Genomic DNA, 16,879 nt, shown 5'->3' with positions numbered 1-16,879 from the left:
TTTACATGCGGCGAGTGTGCGGCAGCTGCAGCGCACCACCGCGTCCTCTCCACCAGGGGGCGCCAGAGCCAACAGCAGCATCAGCGGCAGGGCGGGGAGGGGGGCGGGGCCTGACAGTTTACCACAGATCTCCACAACATGCGGATCGGCCTCACGCCATCGCTGTCACGTCCAATCGCTGAGCGTAGCGCCTTATAGGTTTGTGATGTGAACGTTACGTGTTGTGACCTGTACGTATAAACCGCCGTGCTTACAAGCTACTAGCTCGACTCCAAGAACATGTTTACGGTCTCTCCTCAACGGGGAACCGTAACAAACTGTGGTTTAACGTTCGCTCTTAAATGTGGCGACGTTACGTTAAGTTAACTGAAATGGGAATCCGCTTCACACAACGCTGGCAGCTGAAGTAAAGGTGAGTAAGGTTAGCTTGTCATCCTAAAAAAAAAAAAAAAAAAAAGCTAGGTAGCTAGCAGCTAGCTTCCACTCTAATGCAGACATGTTAAGACAAGTGTAGCTTAATGCGTTGGCTAAATGATCGCATTGGGTTTTAATCCTCCTCTCCTCAAGTGTTGAGTTTAAGATAACTTATATACACATTTTGTTTGGGCGTTAATGTACGTTAGCTAACGTTGGAGAGAAAGTGTCAGCACAGCAAGGTTAAGTTAGATCATTGATTGAGTTGCACAACTGACACGTTCATGTACTTTAATTTGAATGAATTAGATGTGTCTCTTTTGTTTTTGTTTTTTTTGTTGTGCCCTGACAACATGAGTGCAATGTAGGTAGTTTATATTTAGAGTCAGGTATTGACAGGGAGAGAACAAACATCTCATTTTTAGGACACATGTAGCTTCATGTTTGTTTGTTTGTTTGTTTTTGGCCACTTTGTTTGTCCAAGCTGCTTACCTGCCAGACAGCCCTTGAGGGACAAGTGGTTATAACTGTCACACTAAAGTGTCATCAACTCCAGGAACAGGACAAACAAGGGGAGACAAATGGCAACCACACAGGTTGAAAACAAGCAAAGTTTGAAATGATTCAGTTACTTTGCCAAAAATCCTCATTGAGCCAAAAACATCTTGTCTGCCGGTGATGGATTTGTCGACATTAAAGTCAGGACTCATTTCTTTATCTACCTTTTTTGTTAGTTTTTCTTCCATGTCCCTGTTTGGCTGATTACATATGATCTATCCGCTGCTACCAGCTCTCTCTGTTAGGAGTGGGCCAGGAGGTGAGGCTCTCACTGGTTGTCTGGTGACATGCGCATCGTAGATAAGCTATCATAATGTTTCAACGACCCCATTATAACAACCCGCCCAGACTTACCCAGTTCACAGCACCGAAGGATGTCTAATCTGACTTTAGTACACAGTAATAATCGGCCTGTCGGATGTAGCTTTTTTTCCCTGAAGGACAACAGTAGACGTTGCACTTATTTTTACTTTTTAAATGTAATTTTTTTTTGTTTCCATGAGTAACTTGGAGCATCTCAGGAGCAGGCGTCACACAATTAGCACTCTGACATAAGAGGACACCAACCTAACCACAGACTAGGTATAAAGTTGCTGATCCTCCAGGACACAAACACTTTAGTTGTTTTACATAACAAGGAAACAAAGACGTCTGACTGCTCGGGTCGGAGCAGGTCAGAAAACTCCTCTGTGAAGTTTAGTTACAGAACATTGTGTTCTCATTGGGTTTTTTTCTGGTGTGACAGGTGGGCAGGATGGGGGAGCGGGCCGTCAACAGCCCAGTGGCTGCCATCTCTCCAGTGCAGCAGATGCTGGCTTCTGGCACTGGAGCCCTCCTCACATCTGTTTTTGGTGAGATCACAGAAACAAAGAATAGAAAAAGCAACGTATGTCTGTATGTCTAATGTGTTTAAAAAATGTTTTTAAAAAAATCTTAAATATCCTTTTTTTTTTAGATGGGTTGTTACAGAGATTACATGAGCAATCTTTCAGTGGACTTGACTGGTTACAATAAGAGTGAGAAATGTATCTTATCCTCCACAGAAACTTTTCAAACCATTCCTGCAGCATATTTTACTCGTGTGCTGTCATTTAATATCTTCATTATGTTCCAAACAATTGTCCTTTCATCAGACCACAGCTAAATACACTGCTAGTGTGTTGTACTATCTGCATTCTTGAAAATCAGCCGGAAGTATACTTTTTGCTCAACCTACAGTTTGAAGCATACTGAGCACTCAGTGAAACAGTGGCTGCAGCTGCAAGAGTGCTTTGAGAAGTTCACGTGAATATTTCAGATTTTCCTCAAGGGACTTTATGCCATACGACAGCCTCTATCTTTAGACCCTTGATTCGGAAAACCTCCCCAAAAAATATATTTGCCTTCCAATGGAGTTAGTGTTACAATTAGTTAGTTGCCTGTTTATTAGGTACAGCTAGCTCAAACTAATGTAGTCTAACACAACAGTGCTGCAACTCCAGTTCAAATCCTTCATAAAGGTTATAATGTTCAGTTTTTATTGACTTTTATGGTTTTCTGAACTTTTGGAAGAAGTACTTTGTGGTGTTGTTGAACTGTATTGCCTTACAGGTCATTGACAAGAATGGGGTGGACAAAATAATAGAAACACTTTCTAGGCTAATGCAATACAGTTCAACAGCCCCGCCAACTGCAGCCTCCAAAATCAATGCGTCTCTAAAACATGTTTACCCCAATGAAGGGAAGTACTGTTTTTAGACCGCATTAGTTTTAGCTAGGTGTACTTAATAAATTGGCAAATAAGTGTCATTATAATAATTTGATCTGTCGACGTGTTTGTTTACAGTCACACCGCTGGACGTTGTGAAGATCAGGCTGCAGGCTCAGCAAACACCGTTCCACCAAGGTAGGGTCTCTTTCCGTGGTTTTGAAACACTGACTTTGCTTTTTTTAACAGCTGCTTGTGTCAATGTGTATCTTGATGCTTTTCTAACACCGCTACACCTGCCTTTTGCTTTGTTTCATAGCTTCAGCTCCGTGGGGTGGCGTCATCCGCCCTTCCAAGTGTGAGTATCTGACCCGCCGTCACTGCACGCTAAAACATGGTCACATTTTAAAAACAACACCGTGATCCAGCACAACCTTTCTGTGTGTGGGCACGTGCTCGACTAACAAACACCTCTTGCCAGTGAACACTCAATAACCCCTTTTGTAGATAGATTCACGTGTTTACTGTCGGCTATTTTTGTTTCCCTTCGTGGCCTTCGGTCCTTTTTGTTTGTTGATGTATAAAGGTTATATGGCTGCAGTTTTCTACCTGGCTTTCAATTACCAGTTCATGTTTGTATGTGTGATAGCTTCAAATGCTAAAAATGTTACCTAGATACAAGTCACCACTTAAAATTCACTCTTTCTTTCATAAATGTATTGTTTTTGTTTCCTGCGTTATTTCCACATTTCAAAATCTGTAGTAGGAGCAGATTGTGAAATTGTGCTTTTTTTAGAGTTACTTTACTCTGGTTTTTGTCAAAAGTCTATCTTGAACCAAGCTCTGAATAAACAGGCAAAGTAAGCAGTGACGAGGGCAGGCCTGATGTTATCTTCTGACTGACTCTGTGGTCATTGCCACGGCATGTATTATTAATCACCTTCCTCTCCTCTGTCAAGGATTGTAGTTGAGAACGCATGAAACCTTTTTACAGATCAGATTTTTAAAGTCTAATTATCTGGTGTTTGCTGGGAAGGCCAGTGTCGTTCAGTTATTGTATGCTTGTAACTCTGCTGACCCCTGGTTGCTCCGTCTCTTACAGGGAGGTGTTTCCTGTATTGTAATGGACTGATGGATCACATCTACGTGTGTCAGAATGGAACCAGTTGCACCAGCTGGTACAAAACACCAACACATTTCAGTGGGACACTTGTAAGTACAAGTACATGAGCAGCTTTGCCTTTGCCACGGTCCTTTTTCACACAGTTTGAATATGATTGTGTCACACATATTTGTTTGTGCCGTAGGACGCTTTTGTGAAAATCACTCGACATGAAGGACTCAGGTCATTGTGGAGTGGGCTACCACCAACACTGTGAGTGTCCAAACTTTCCTCAAGTCAGTGTTTAAAATACTTAATTCAGGGTGCCAGTGTGCTACTTTATAGTGTGATAATTACAAGAAGTGTTTAATCTGCAAATATATTATATAACAGCATTTAGACTAAATTCTTCTTCTTTATAACAGGATGACCCGCCTCAGCTATCCATTGGCAGAACAGCCAAACAAAAACGTATAAAGGCTTTTAACAATTATAAATCCGCGCGTTTTTGAAACAGTTTTCCATGCCATCGACATCACTCTAGTAGATGTTGCCTCGGATAGTTATTTTCTAAGCTGCTGCAGTCAGGAAGGAACATCCATCTTAGCAGGAAACAGCAGGAAACAACACTATCAAGTGTTCAGTTAAACATTTGATATGTACGTACACATACAGTGTTCTCCCAGAACTGAGGTATGTGGTTTTATCTGAGTATGTACAGAACCACATATTTCGTAGTTTTTAAACTCTGTTAACAAAACACAAAACCAGCACTTCTTTACAAACACGATACAAAACAGGAAAAAGAAACAGCATACACACACACACACACACACACACACACACACACACACACTGACCACCACCAGTCTGACATAATTACATTCAAGTCACTTGGGTATTATGTTGTCAGTTCCAATTTTATTAATTGGGTAGAACAAAGGTCAGTCCAGAGGGGTCCACCGTGTCCAAGACTGGTGACTATATCTTAATAAATCCCTCAACACCTGAGAGGCGTATTCTCAGAATCTTACACCAATCATCCAGTGAAGGGTATCCTCAGAAATCAAGAATTTAGAATATAGTCTTTCTTGCTATATATAAGAATGTTCCAAGCACTTACTCATTTAAAACCATTGTTCATTTGCATGTGTGTGCAGGGTTATGGCTGTACCCGCCACCATCATCTACTTCACCTGCTACGACCAGCTGCGGGACTTTCTGAGATACGGCCTGGGTTTCCAGGGCAGCCACATCCCCCTTGTTGCAGGCGGTCTGGCCAGATGTGAGTCCATTAAAACCCAACCACATGTAGTTATCCTAACTCTAATTTGATAATGGGTTTTTGACTTCCAGCGTGTGTGTGTGTGTTTGTGTGTGTGTGTGTGTGTGTGTGTTGCAGTGGGGGCTGTGACAGTGATCAGCCCTCTGGAGCTGGTCAGGACCAAGATGCAGTCCCGTCGGCTGCCCTACAGCGAGCTGCGGGTGTGCATCCGCTCTGCTGTGGCCCAGGATGGCCTGCTGTCACTGTGGAGGGGCTGGGGGCCTACAGTTCTCAGAGACGTACCCTTCTCTGGTGAGAGCACCACAACAGAAAGCAATATAATGACACTGTGTTTAAAAAATCTTAAATATCCTTTTTTTTTAGATGGGTTGTTACAGAGATTACATGAACAATCTTTCAGTGGACTTGACTGGTTACAATAAGAGTGAGAAATGTATCTTATCCTCCACAGAAACTTGTCAAACCATTCCTGCAGCATATTTTACTCGTCTGCTGTCATTTAATATCTTCATTATGTTCCAAACAATTGTCCTTTCATCAGACCACAGCTAAATACGCTGCTAGTGTGTTGTACTATCTGCATTCTTGAAAATCTGCCGGAAGTATACTTTTTGCTCAACCAACAGTTTGAAGCATACTGAGCACTCAGTGAAACAGTGGCTGCAGCTGCAAGAGTGCTTTGAGAAGTTCATGTGAATATTTCAGATTTTCCTCAAGGGACTTTATGCCATACGACAGCCTCTATCTTTAGACCCTTGATTCGGAAAACCTCCCCAAAAAACTCAACAGGGACAAAATGGAAGAGGGATGGAAAGGGCAACAATAAATGAGATCGTACACTAAAAATAAGCAGTAGTTTGTCACAGTAAGCGTAAGATGACTGTAATGTGGAGTAAAGTGACTAATTAGCCAACAAACTGTCTCTGTGTGTATTTGCAGCTTTGTACTGGTTCAACTATGAACTGGTGAAGGCCCAGTTATGTGAGCAGTCCCGAGTGACTCAGGCCAACTTCTCCATCAGCTTTACTGCCGGGGCCGTCTCTGGAGCTGTAAGTACTCCGCTTTACAGGAAAGACACGCCACCCCTCCTTTACTGCGTTCCCATTTCAGAGTTTTATTCTAAATGGACAGTTCACCCCAGAATCATAAATATATATTTTTCCTCTTACCTGTTGTGCTGTTTATTTATCTAGATTGTTTTGGTGTAAGCTGCCCAGTTTTCTAGATATCAGTTGTAGAGATGTCTGCCTTTTCTCAAATATAATGCAACCAGGTGGCAAAGCGCCAAAAACACATTGAACTCAACAGCAATGTCTCTTTCAAGAAATCGTGACCCAGTTACAGTTAAGATAACCCACAGACCTTGTTGTGAGGAGTTTCATGTAGGAACTATTTTCTTTCAACGTATCATCATGGAGAAGGAAACGTGCAGCTACACATGGACAAGAGGCTCGTGCTTGGTCTGTTGATTATTCTGAGTAACCAAGTAATGATTTCTAGAAAGAAACATTGCTGTTGAGTTTTTTCTGGCACAAACCAAGGAAAAGTGATAGTTTGACAGATGTTTATAAGTAAACAAATAGAGTTTAATGGCCACCCAAGTGCTATAAGAACCTTTACTTCTGTCTCCTCCCACTTTGCAAATCTGTTATTCTATGGTAAAACAAAACTGGAGCATTAACATTTCATTAGCATTTATCAGTAGAGGGAATAACCTGATAACTGAAATCCTGATGATATGAATGATTGAATCACTGAAAATGTAGCCTTGATAAATCTTGATGTTTGCTTTGGTTCAATAACTACAGTTAATTGTAATCTATATAAACATATCACAATGACTTAATTACCCTCAAACATCTGATAACAAGGTTCCAGGTCCGAGCAATGAAGGCTTTGTCGGGGGAAATGTTCAGAGAATGAGGCCAGCGACTGACCCACATTCACTTATGCAATAATTGAACAACTGCCCCTCTGATATGAATGGTTATCCTTCACACACAGATAATATCTAACAGACTGAAGTGTATCCACTGACTGTTGTTGTCTGTCACTGTGTCTAGATTGCTGCAATCCTGACGCTGCCTTTCGACGTGGTGAAAACGCGGAGACAGATCCAGCTGGGAGAAATGGATACTGTGGGAGGTGTGTATTTAAACATGATGTGTGAAATGTATTGATTTATCTGTGAAACATGTTCTTAACAGTAACTTATTTCCATTCCTCCTAGCCTCCTTAAAGAAAACCACATCCACATGGCACATAATGAAGGAAATATGGACCGAGTTGGGCTACAGGGGGCTCTTTGCAGGTACACGCTTACTGTATGATGTCTTACAGAGTTTTTTTGAAGTATTCAAGGCTAAGATTATGCTTTAATTCAAATATACTTCAGAAGTGTTTGATTTCAAACATAATTGTGTTTTGTTCCAGCTACATAATCACTCATAGAATACAAAAACACAAGGCCTGAAAATTAAAGCTAGCCTTCTTGGCAGACCTGTTTTCATTTGGTGCACTCATGTGAACCAAAAATTTTTCAGTATGTGAATCAGTCTTGTTGTATTTGTTTGTTGTCTCCTGGCATGTTCACTCATCATTCATACATCAACTAAACAAGCCCTGTGTTGATCCCTTACTGTGGAAAACAGCAAGCTAAGATTATATTTATGATCAAATACACAATTAAAGTTAATAGCTGGTAAAATAAACAAAGTGACAATATATACATTGATTGCTGTGGGTATAAAGGAATTTCTCATTATTCTTATTTTTTGCAATTGCATTTATAGCAACAATATAGATATTAAAGGCTTTAAGAGTCTGGAAATTTTTGTTTTGATACCTTGAAAGTCCTTAAAGGGCTTGAATTTTACTCTGTACAAACCATGGTTTTATTATATTGAGTAAAAATAAAACATTTGTGTTTTCCCCAGGTTTCATGCCCAGGGTGATCAAAGTGGCCCCAGCCTGTGCTGTTATGATAAGCACCTATGAGTTTGGAAAGGCCTTCTTCCAAAAGGTGAACCTTGATCGAGAGTGACCGCCATCTTGAAGACTGGGTTCTGGGTGTTTCTCAGTGGCTGAAGATTGTTCACATGACATACAGCAGAAGCTTGATGAACACTGGGGCCTGGATTTGATATTGTGTGAGCACAGTGAGATTCCTCTCCCTCTAGATCTGCTGTCTGGAGACTGTGATAAGACTTGAGACACACCTACATCCTTCAACTTCATAATGAGCTTGAACAACAAGCCTGGATACTGAGAGATGCTCTTTGACCCACGGACTTTAATGTGTGTTGATTATCTGAGCAAACTTTTTTTCCAGGTATCTTAAAAAGAAACTGTTTAAATCCCTATAAGGGAAGGGACTTATTACCAAATTACACTGGACACATATTCACCCACTGTGCAGGACAGTGGTGTAAGGTATAATCCTTGATGGGAATATTTAAACCCTCTTTAAGGACTGCAACTACATCGATACTGTCGCATGAGTCGGGAAAATGTTCCCACAATTTGCATTGCCTGAGACCAACTGCATGGCGTGTACAGCTTTATTCAATACAAAGTCCAGATAATCTGGTCCAATCTGCATTCCTGCAGCAGTAAAGCATGACATTTCTGAGTAGAAGACTGACCAATCTGTCTTGTACGCTGGATAGATATGATCATTTGTAGCACTTTACATCTACAAGAGAAGCGCTGTGAAATGGAATCACTATAATAACCACAGTTTTTTTTAATGTTTGTTAAATATACGCCTCTTTTCTGTTCTCGTAACTGGAGGAAAGTCATAGAATACAAAAACGCAAGGCCCAAAAATTAAAGCTAGCCTTCTTGGAAGACATGTTTTCATTTGGTGCATGAAGTTTGCGTTTTATGCTATGGTTACATTACAAGAATTCATGAATATTTGAGCACATTTTTCAGTGAAAACCACTGCAGCCAACCTACCAAAAGTCACACAGATATTCTGATTTTTCGCCAGGATTCTTTAGATGATGGGTAAAGGAAAATCACAAGAGGCTTTCCAACCTTTCCCCTAGTGGTACTCTGGTCAACATGACATCAAAACTTGTTACATCACTGGATCATAAAACAAAAAGATTGCTGCCTTAACCTGAAAGGTGTAAATGTGTGTGTTTCTTTGTTCATGTTTTTTTGTTTTTTAATGAATGAAACAATAATAAATGTTAAGACAGCTGGATTTTTATGCCACATGTGTGATTTATTGCTTATGGAGTTTGTAAATGACCACCATTACTTAAAAGAAAATAATATATTAGTTATGATTGAGGTATTTTTATGTATGCAGGAACAATAACATAATGAAAATAAATAACGGTAGAAAACCAGGAAAGTTGTATTCTACTCTACTGAATTTAACTTTCTGACACCATAGAAGAACTGAATAATATAAGATGTATTGATCCCCCTGTGGGAGAAAGTCAAGTTTGACATAGCAGCACAGGGGAGATGTAGTGCAACAAGTCTATATGATAAAGTCTAAATATTATAATAATAGAAAATATAAAAACTATAATGAAAATATACGTACTATATGCAGTATCCAATAAAGGAATATGATGTGCGGGAAATGCATATTCTTTCCATTTGTCCCAAATATAACGGATTATATATATATATTACATAATGTTTTAATATTAAATATACTTAATGAGAACACAAATATTTCAAAAACATTACTGTCCAAAGACAAATTGCTACATATCTTCCTATTTATCTTGTATTTTTGTATTTAGATACTTTGCTAAGTCAAACAGCGACATCTAGTGGCTGCTGAGTTTAATACATTTACAGGGTGAAATCCCGGGGGCGGGGCTTCTCTGACGACAGTCACGCTGAATCCCGCGATACTTGTGATTGTATAAATTGGCTCACTGGCCCTTCAGAAGACCTCTTTGAATCGGATTGGAGACAAAATGGTGAGTCTGCTCCCAAATGCTGCTGACACTCTGGACATGAATCTGTTTGTCATCTGAGCCATCTGTTGAATTTCACTCATTTCATCTACTAGGGAGGATATATTTAGAAAGTTTTATTAATGTTTAGCTTATATTTCTGTTGTATTTTAGTCTGATATTGCAGTTTTCGGGATACCATACCGGTGACTTCGGGTCCAAAATGGCAGCTTTACGTAGGCCTCACCTTATATTTAAAACCTTAATATGAAGTTATTTCGATACAACACTCCCACGTATATTACCTAGGTATATTTACGTATGTTTTAGCTAATAATAATCGAAGCTTAAGCGATGTCTCGGTTTGTTGTCTCGTTATTTGAGAGCCGACAAACGTGCATACTTGCGTTGATAAGCTACCAATGCTAACAACGTGGTAAACTGTTACACCTGCAGAAACCTCAATAACTGAACACAGCTTTTAAACTAAACCGTACAATTAATATGCAAGAACAGAGCTTTTTTTTAAACTTATTTTTAATTTCTGAGACCAGCTAGGAAAGGACGTCATTGCATGTGAGCGTAGGCCTCACTGGGTTAGCTCACAACAGTTTCTTCCCTCCACAGTCCCACCGTAAGTTTTCGGCTCCCCGCCACGGATCCCTGGGGTTCCTGCCCCGCAAGAGGAGTCGGCGTCACCGCGGTAAGGCCAAGAGCTTCCCTAAGGATGACCCCAGCAAGCCCGTTCACCTGACCGCCTTCCTGGGCTACAAGGCCGGCATGACCCACATCGTCCGTGAGGTCGACAGACCTGGCTCAAGTGAGTGGGAAGACGTCGTTGCTCTTTATTATAATAATTATATAACAATTAGAAGTTATAGATATTTTAAGTGTGGTGTTCTGCCTGTGATGATCCCCTCGACGGGCGGACATAATGGGTTTATACCCCTTGCTGAATGTCGAGCACTGAGCGCAGTTTATACCCTTCAGTAGTGCAGTTAATAATTTAATAATTAAGTTTAAAATATCTCTTACCTAATGTGAAGCTTAACTGTTGTTTCTACTTCTACAGAGGTGAACAAGAAGGAAGTGGTTGAGGCTGTGACCATTGTGGAGACACCGCCCATGATGGTGGTTGGAGTCGTGGGTTACGTTAACACTCCCCGTGGCCTGCGCTCATTCAAGACCATCTTCGCCGAGCACGTCAGTGACGAGTGCAAGCGTCGGTTCTACAAGAACTGGTGAGACACTATACAAAATGGTACATTATACCCGATAGTAGTGTTAGTGCTTGAAGCAGACGTTAGTTGCCCAGTGGAAATAAAACAAGATCTGTGTTTTCACTGAGTGAGTCTAACATTACGGTGGCCTATGTGGTAGCTCCGCTCAGGTGCCATGTGCCCTGATGAGCTCCGGGCTCCTCTGGCCAGTGGAAAGTGCTTCTTAGAAACTGAGCCATGAGCCAAAATCTTGACTAGCTGATATCAGCCCTCTTATCCACACGGACGAGAGGGCGGGCAGCTACGCACTGTGTTCTTCCGCTGGCCCTCTGGGGTTATGAAGGACCTGTGCCAACCGATGTGTCCTCTCTCCTCCTGCCACGCTGCGCGCTCTCAGGTACAAGTCCAAGAAGAAGGCTTTCACCAAATACTGCAAGAAATGGCAGGATGATGAGGGCAAGAAGCAACTGGAGAAGGACTTTGCTTCCATGAAGAAGTACTGCCAGGTCATCCGCATCATTGCCCACACACAGGTTGGTACATTTATCTGATTTCTAGTGAAGTTTTCTGTGTCAGTGATGAGACCACGGATCTTGCGTCAGGCATGGCGCCCTATACTTATGAGGATACCTTCCATGCTGCCTTCCTTCTGAGACTACACAGCTAAAGATGTCACTGTACATCTTTAGTATGGTTCCTTTCTCTGTTCTGACCTGTCTTTCTATCTGTGCAGATGCGTCTGCTGCCCCTGAGGCAGAAGAAGTCTCACCTCATGGAGGTGCAGCTGAACGGAGGCACCATCTCTGATAAGGTGGACTGGGCCCGTGAGAAGCTGGAGCAGGCCGTGCCCGTCAGCACAGTTTTTACCCAGGACGAGATGATCGACGTCATCGGCATCACCAAGGGTCACGGATACAAGGGTAAGATGAACTGCAAATTGGTGTATTGCCTGTTTTTGGAGGAGCTAAATGCAGCGCCACAGGTTTTTCCTCAGTCTTGACTCTAAACAATCTTCTCTCCTCCCAGGTGTCACCAGCCGTTGGCACACAAAGAAGCTTCCCCGCAAAACCCATCGTGGTCTGCGTAAGGTGGCCTGTATCGGTGCCTGGCATCCGGCCCGTGTGGCATTCTCTGTGGCCCGTGCTGGTCAGAAGGGTTACCACCACCGCACAGAGATCAACAAGAAGATCTACAAGATCGGCCAAGGCTACCACACCAAGGAGGGAAAGCTGGTGAAAAACAACGCCTCCACAGAGTATGATCTGTCCAACAAGAGCATCAACCCCCTGGTAAGTGACATTCATGCAACCTGTGCTTCTATTACAGCCGACCTGGAAGCAAAATATCTGACTTGCACTTTCTCTCTCAATAGGGTGGCTTTGTCCATTATGGTGATGTGACCAACGACTTTGTCATGGTGAAGGGATGTGTTGTGGGAACAAAGAAGAGGGTGCTGACTCTGCGCAAGGTGAGGAAACTTGTAGTGCTTTTATATTATATATTCTAGCAATGCCTCACATGGTTAGAGTTTAACTTTTAGCATGAAGCTAACCCCCAAACTCTTCATTACTCTTCCAGTCTCTGCTGGTGCAGACAAGCCGCCGTGCCTTGGAGAAGATCGACCTCAAGTTTATCGACACCACCTCCAAGTTCGGTCACGGCCGATTCCAGACCGTGGAGGAAAAGAAGGCGTTCATGGTAAGACTTTGTCCTTTAAAAGTCACTCCTCAAAGCTGTCATTAAATTTCTCTTCCTAATTTCAGTTAGTTTATGGAGAGTTGCTTCTTCAGGATGTAGAATAAAATTGCATGATTTTGAGGTTGTGACATACTCAGCCAGTATGTTCCCTTTGGGGGGGATGCAATTATCTGTAGCATAAGCACACACTGAGCTAATTTAAAAATTGCAGACACCTTTCATACTGCTGGGTGTCTTTAGTTGTCCTGCACTGATCGTAACCTGGTTCAATCTTCAGTATGAACTTTGGGTTCCATTCCAGTGCTACAGTGAGCCCCAGTGAGGCAGGGGAGCAGTGCCCCTTTGTGCTCGCTCCCTGTTCACTCTCTGGGAACACTGGCTGCTCTGAGCCAACAGACTACAGGCCAATAGCAGACTATTAAGTATTGGCATACAACTGATCATCCTGTTTCTCTTTTCCACAGGGACCACTCAAGAAGGACCGTATTGCCAAGGAAGAGACTGCCTGAAGTCGCTGTCCAGGACCAATGGCTCTGCTGCACTGACTGTCATCATTACTGTTGTGCAGAGTTATTTAATAAAAACAAAAACCCAAAGAATTTGTCATGTCTTTTATATAAAGGATTATACTAAAGTCAAGCACATTAGTTGTAATGCAGCAGTAAGCTGGTTAGCATGTAGCTTAACCTGGGTCAGCATGTTGGCTAGTTGCAGATGCCAGGTTGGTTAATTTATTTGGTAATAGCCAGTTTACAAACATGTCTGAATTTTAGCTTGGTAAAGAGTCTTCATGGAAGTGTTTTATAAACTCAGTCTGAAATAAAAGTGGTTGAAGTTGCATGTAGGACAGAAAGTAAAGCTCCTCCTACAGAGGGAAAAACAGCCTGTGCCTAACAGTGCATCATTATTACTGAGTGGTGCATTTTAATGTGGTGCTACTGTAACTCAACTTGTAATGTTGGGTGGAAAAGAAATGATTTAAGTATTTTAATTGGTAGAATTGGCTTTGAATGCACATCACAAGAGCCAAAGTGATACCTTCATATTAAATCTGAAATCCTGGATTTACTTTTCCAACCATGAAATGACTTAATGCAAAACTTCAATTATCTAACCATTTGAGCTCTAACTTTATGTACTGTTACATGTGAGTGCATTTCTAAGCTTTTTCCTGCATTAACTTTTGTAGTTGTAGAAAAACTACAATATTTCCCTGTGAGCTGTTTTTTAAATCTAGTACAGTACTTGAATAAATACTTGGTTATGTCGCACCACTGCTCTGAGCTTGTTTAAACGTGATCGGCCTGAGTCCAGTCTCATGAAAAGGTTGACATCAGCTATGATGAAGAGCAGCCACCTATGCAGAACTGATGGACAGCGAGGCTCTCTGTTTAGCCAACGTTGCATGTTTTAACTGGCTATATGTGTCCTTGAGCTGTAAGGCTTGTATTCGGCTGACATCAGAACTCTAGCAGTCACAGTACAGTAATTAAGCTCCAGCATCATCCATTCTGACTCATCACTGCCAAAACTAAAACCTCCACTTCAGCAGGTAATGAGGAAGGACCCTGAGAGGGCTCTACAGGCCATTTAGATGTCCTGCAAAACACCTCTCTGAGACATCTCTGCATAATATTCAGCACTCTTAGCAAAAATGTGGATTTCCTGCAAGGATTTTCAAGGTCCCACCAACTTCCCATTAACCTGCAGTCGAGGGAGTTGAAGGACAATTGTTCTCTGTTGAGCAGCATTTCAAGAATTTGACATTTTCTCTACCAAAGCAGTTCTGCGGTGAAGAGGAAATATCCTCTAAAGGACACTTATGATAAACTGATCCCTGAAAAAGAAAGGCCTGCTGTCCGTGTAGAAGCAGCAGGAGGAAGGAAGCGGGGTGAAGCCCTCTGTCACTGTGGCCAGAGGACAGTCATGGAGACGGCCCCGCTGTTACATAATAACCTCCAGAGGCTCTGACCCCTGCCCTGCTGCAGCACAAGCCGAGCTGCAGTTCAAAGCAGCCACACAGCCCTGCTTTACATAATGCCCTCTCTGCTAAATGTGACAGTTAACAGTCCAGAATTATGCCATTAATTGCTCCCTCTGTCCCGTTCAGGTGAGGTTAGGTGTCCCGGCAGGCGTTCCCTTTATGACCCTGTGCATCTGCTCAAACAGCATCTCTGTGCACTTTTCATAAAGGCCTGTCCGCACCATTCCACCCTATTAGTTCAGTCCTCCATCATCTCAAATGAGCTCTCCTCAGAGCAGGGACCGATGAAGCAGGGGTGAGCCTAGAAAGGTGGGGGCAGCTTCAAAGAAGGGGGCCCATTTGGGAAATTAAGTAAAAATGTGCCCTATTTCTTGTTACATTTACCTTACATTTATACATTTACATTACCTTTATTGATGGATTGTTACATTGTTTATTAGGTGTAGTAAATTAATCAACGGGCCCCTGGACACAGACATGTAAAAGACCCCCAGACTGTAAGGGACACAACATTACTACAAAGCTTTGAGGTTGTTTTAAAGTTGTTTTGTTCCTCTGTTGTCAATTTCCATCTGTGTGGTTATTTTTGGGGTTGTTTTGCATCACTTTATGGTCATTTTGTGTCAATCTGGGGTCATCTTGCATCACATTCTGGTCATTTTTTTGTGTTTCTTTGTGGCCATTTTAGGTCATTTTGTGGTCATTTGATAAACTTTTCAACAAGGAATGTTAACAGTCACTTCATACAAAGGCTCGGTCCAGGGGCCTCAAGGCACGCACCCAGTTGGCCCGGTAAAGAATCCATCCGTGATACTTACAAGCCAACTACCTATCACTTTCTGACTCTGGTGGGGTTTTCAGGGGGGCAGTGTCCCCTCTGTCCCCACCCTTGATTAGTCCAGTCCTCTATCATCTCAAATGAGTTCTCCTCAGAGCCAGAGACGAATGAAACCGGTATTGTCTGTCTCTACTATATGCGACTGCATTTGTGTGTGTGTGTGTGTGTGTGTGTGTGTGTGCGTGTGTGTGTGCTATCCTGCAGTGGAACCTCCAGTCCTGTCCTGAGGTAGCAGCTGTTGCTAGTGGGACAGCAGCCAGGTAACCAGGGTGCATGCTGGGACAGCAGGGAGGAGGGCCAAGCATTTGATTTATGTGAGTGTGCGAGAGTGTGTGCAGTTGCTTGTACATGTAAGTAGGTGTGTGCATCTGTGCGTCGGTGTGTGTCCTGGCATCGCCGTCAGCCGGCTGGCACGGAGTCAGCGGCGGGGCCATCCCGCAGAGTGAGGGAAGTGACTGGGTGTTGCTGCGGCGTGGCGTCTGACAGGAGGACAGACTGTCGGAGGGGACGACCACACACTTAGGACCATTATTACACACAATGGAGGCCGCAGGCTTGGCTGCTGCTGCTCTAATGGTGACTATCTGACTGTTCGGCTGTTAGGAGCTGTTATTCTGCTTGAACTGGGTAAAATCTGTTGCTGAAATCATCAGTGAAATTATTTAAAGACCCTGAAAACCTATTGTCTCAATAACTTAAGCAAAAGGCTCCTACGTGAAACACACAATTTTCTGCCAGTTTTGGTTATTTCACAAGAGATTTTGTCGTGTACCTTCCATGCACCAGTCAGGATGTAGCTATATTTGTATGTAAATCTGATCGTATTTGTACGGTGGTTTACTTCAATCAAATCAGTTCAGATCAGAGTTTTGCTTTTTTATAAATAAAACCAAAGGGTGTTCTTTAGCTTTGATTCTTGGATATCAAGTCATTCATATTTAAAGTTATAGAGAAACATCTCAGTTCATAAAGCTCCACCACCTAAAATAATACCTGCGTTTCTTTGTTTTGTGTTTTTGGATTGTTGACAAGCAATTTGAAGAGGTCACCTTGCTGGCATTTTTCAGTATTTTCGAAAAATGTTCATACTAAATGATTCATTGTTTAATCAAAAATATAATCTGCTGGTTCAATAACGAATCATTAATGGAAACATTCTCTATTT

General features: G+C 42.2%; 2 protein-coding genes and 2 non-coding genes across 6 annotated transcripts; all 4 read left to right on the top strand.

Annotated features, from left to right (window-relative positions):
- The first annotated feature begins 220 nt into the window (after positions 1-220).
- Positions 221-9,259, top strand: slc25a39 (solute carrier family 25 member 39). 3 transcript variants are annotated; one of them, XM_051387083.1, is made up of 12 exons: positions 223-412; positions 1,718-1,823; positions 2,798-2,857; positions 2,979-3,017; positions 3,762-3,871; positions 3,967-4,034; positions 4,922-5,046; positions 5,164-5,337; positions 5,986-6,095; positions 7,110-7,191; positions 7,277-7,357; positions 7,983-9,259. In XM_051387083.1, exons 2-12 carry the CDS (start codon positions 1,727-1,729, stop codon positions 8,087-8,089), a joined length of 1,053 nt encoding a protein of 350 aa, XP_051243043.1. In that variant the 5' UTR covers positions 223-412; positions 1,718-1,726; the 3' UTR covers positions 8,090-9,259. The 3 variants fall into 3 exon arrangements, with proteins under 3 accessions (XP_051243045.1, XP_051243043.1, XP_051243044.1); XM_051387084.1 differs by lacking the exon at positions 223-412 and adding an exon at positions 1,158-1,554; XM_051387085.1 differs by lacking the exon at positions 2,979-3,017 and having other exon boundaries at positions 221-412.
- A 663-nt stretch (positions 9,260-9,922) lies between these two features.
- On the top strand, positions 9,923-13,491 carry rpl3 (ribosomal protein L3). Its single transcript, XM_051387388.1, has 9 exons — positions 9,923-9,998; positions 10,602-10,794; positions 11,047-11,215; positions 11,592-11,727; positions 11,928-12,114; positions 12,221-12,483; positions 12,567-12,662; positions 12,773-12,892; positions 13,357-13,491. The coding sequence occupies exons 1-9, from the start codon at positions 9,996-9,998 to the stop codon at positions 13,399-13,401; spliced, it is 1,212 nt and encodes a 403-aa protein (XP_051243348.1). The 5' UTR covers positions 9,923-9,995; the 3' UTR covers positions 13,402-13,491.
- On the top strand, positions 11,763-11,854 carry LOC127357230 (small nucleolar RNA U83B). The gene has a single exon (XR_007882189.1). It is a non-coding gene; the product is annotated as a small nucleolar RNA U83B (small nucleolar RNA).
- LOC127357228 (small nucleolar RNA SNORA54) lies at positions 13,138-13,270 on the top strand. The gene has a single exon (XR_007882188.1). It is a non-coding gene; the product is annotated as a small nucleolar RNA SNORA54 (small nucleolar RNA).
- Positions 13,492-16,879: the final 3,388 nt, after the last annotated feature.

This window comes from Dicentrarchus labrax, unplaced genomic scaffold (assembly GCF_905237075.1).
Source record: "Dicentrarchus labrax unplaced genomic scaffold, dlabrax2021, whole genome shotgun sequence".
Lineage (NCBI taxonomy): Eukaryota > Metazoa > Chordata > Actinopteri > Moronidae > Dicentrarchus > Dicentrarchus labrax.
This window is presented reverse-complemented; position numbering and strand designations above follow the sequence as displayed.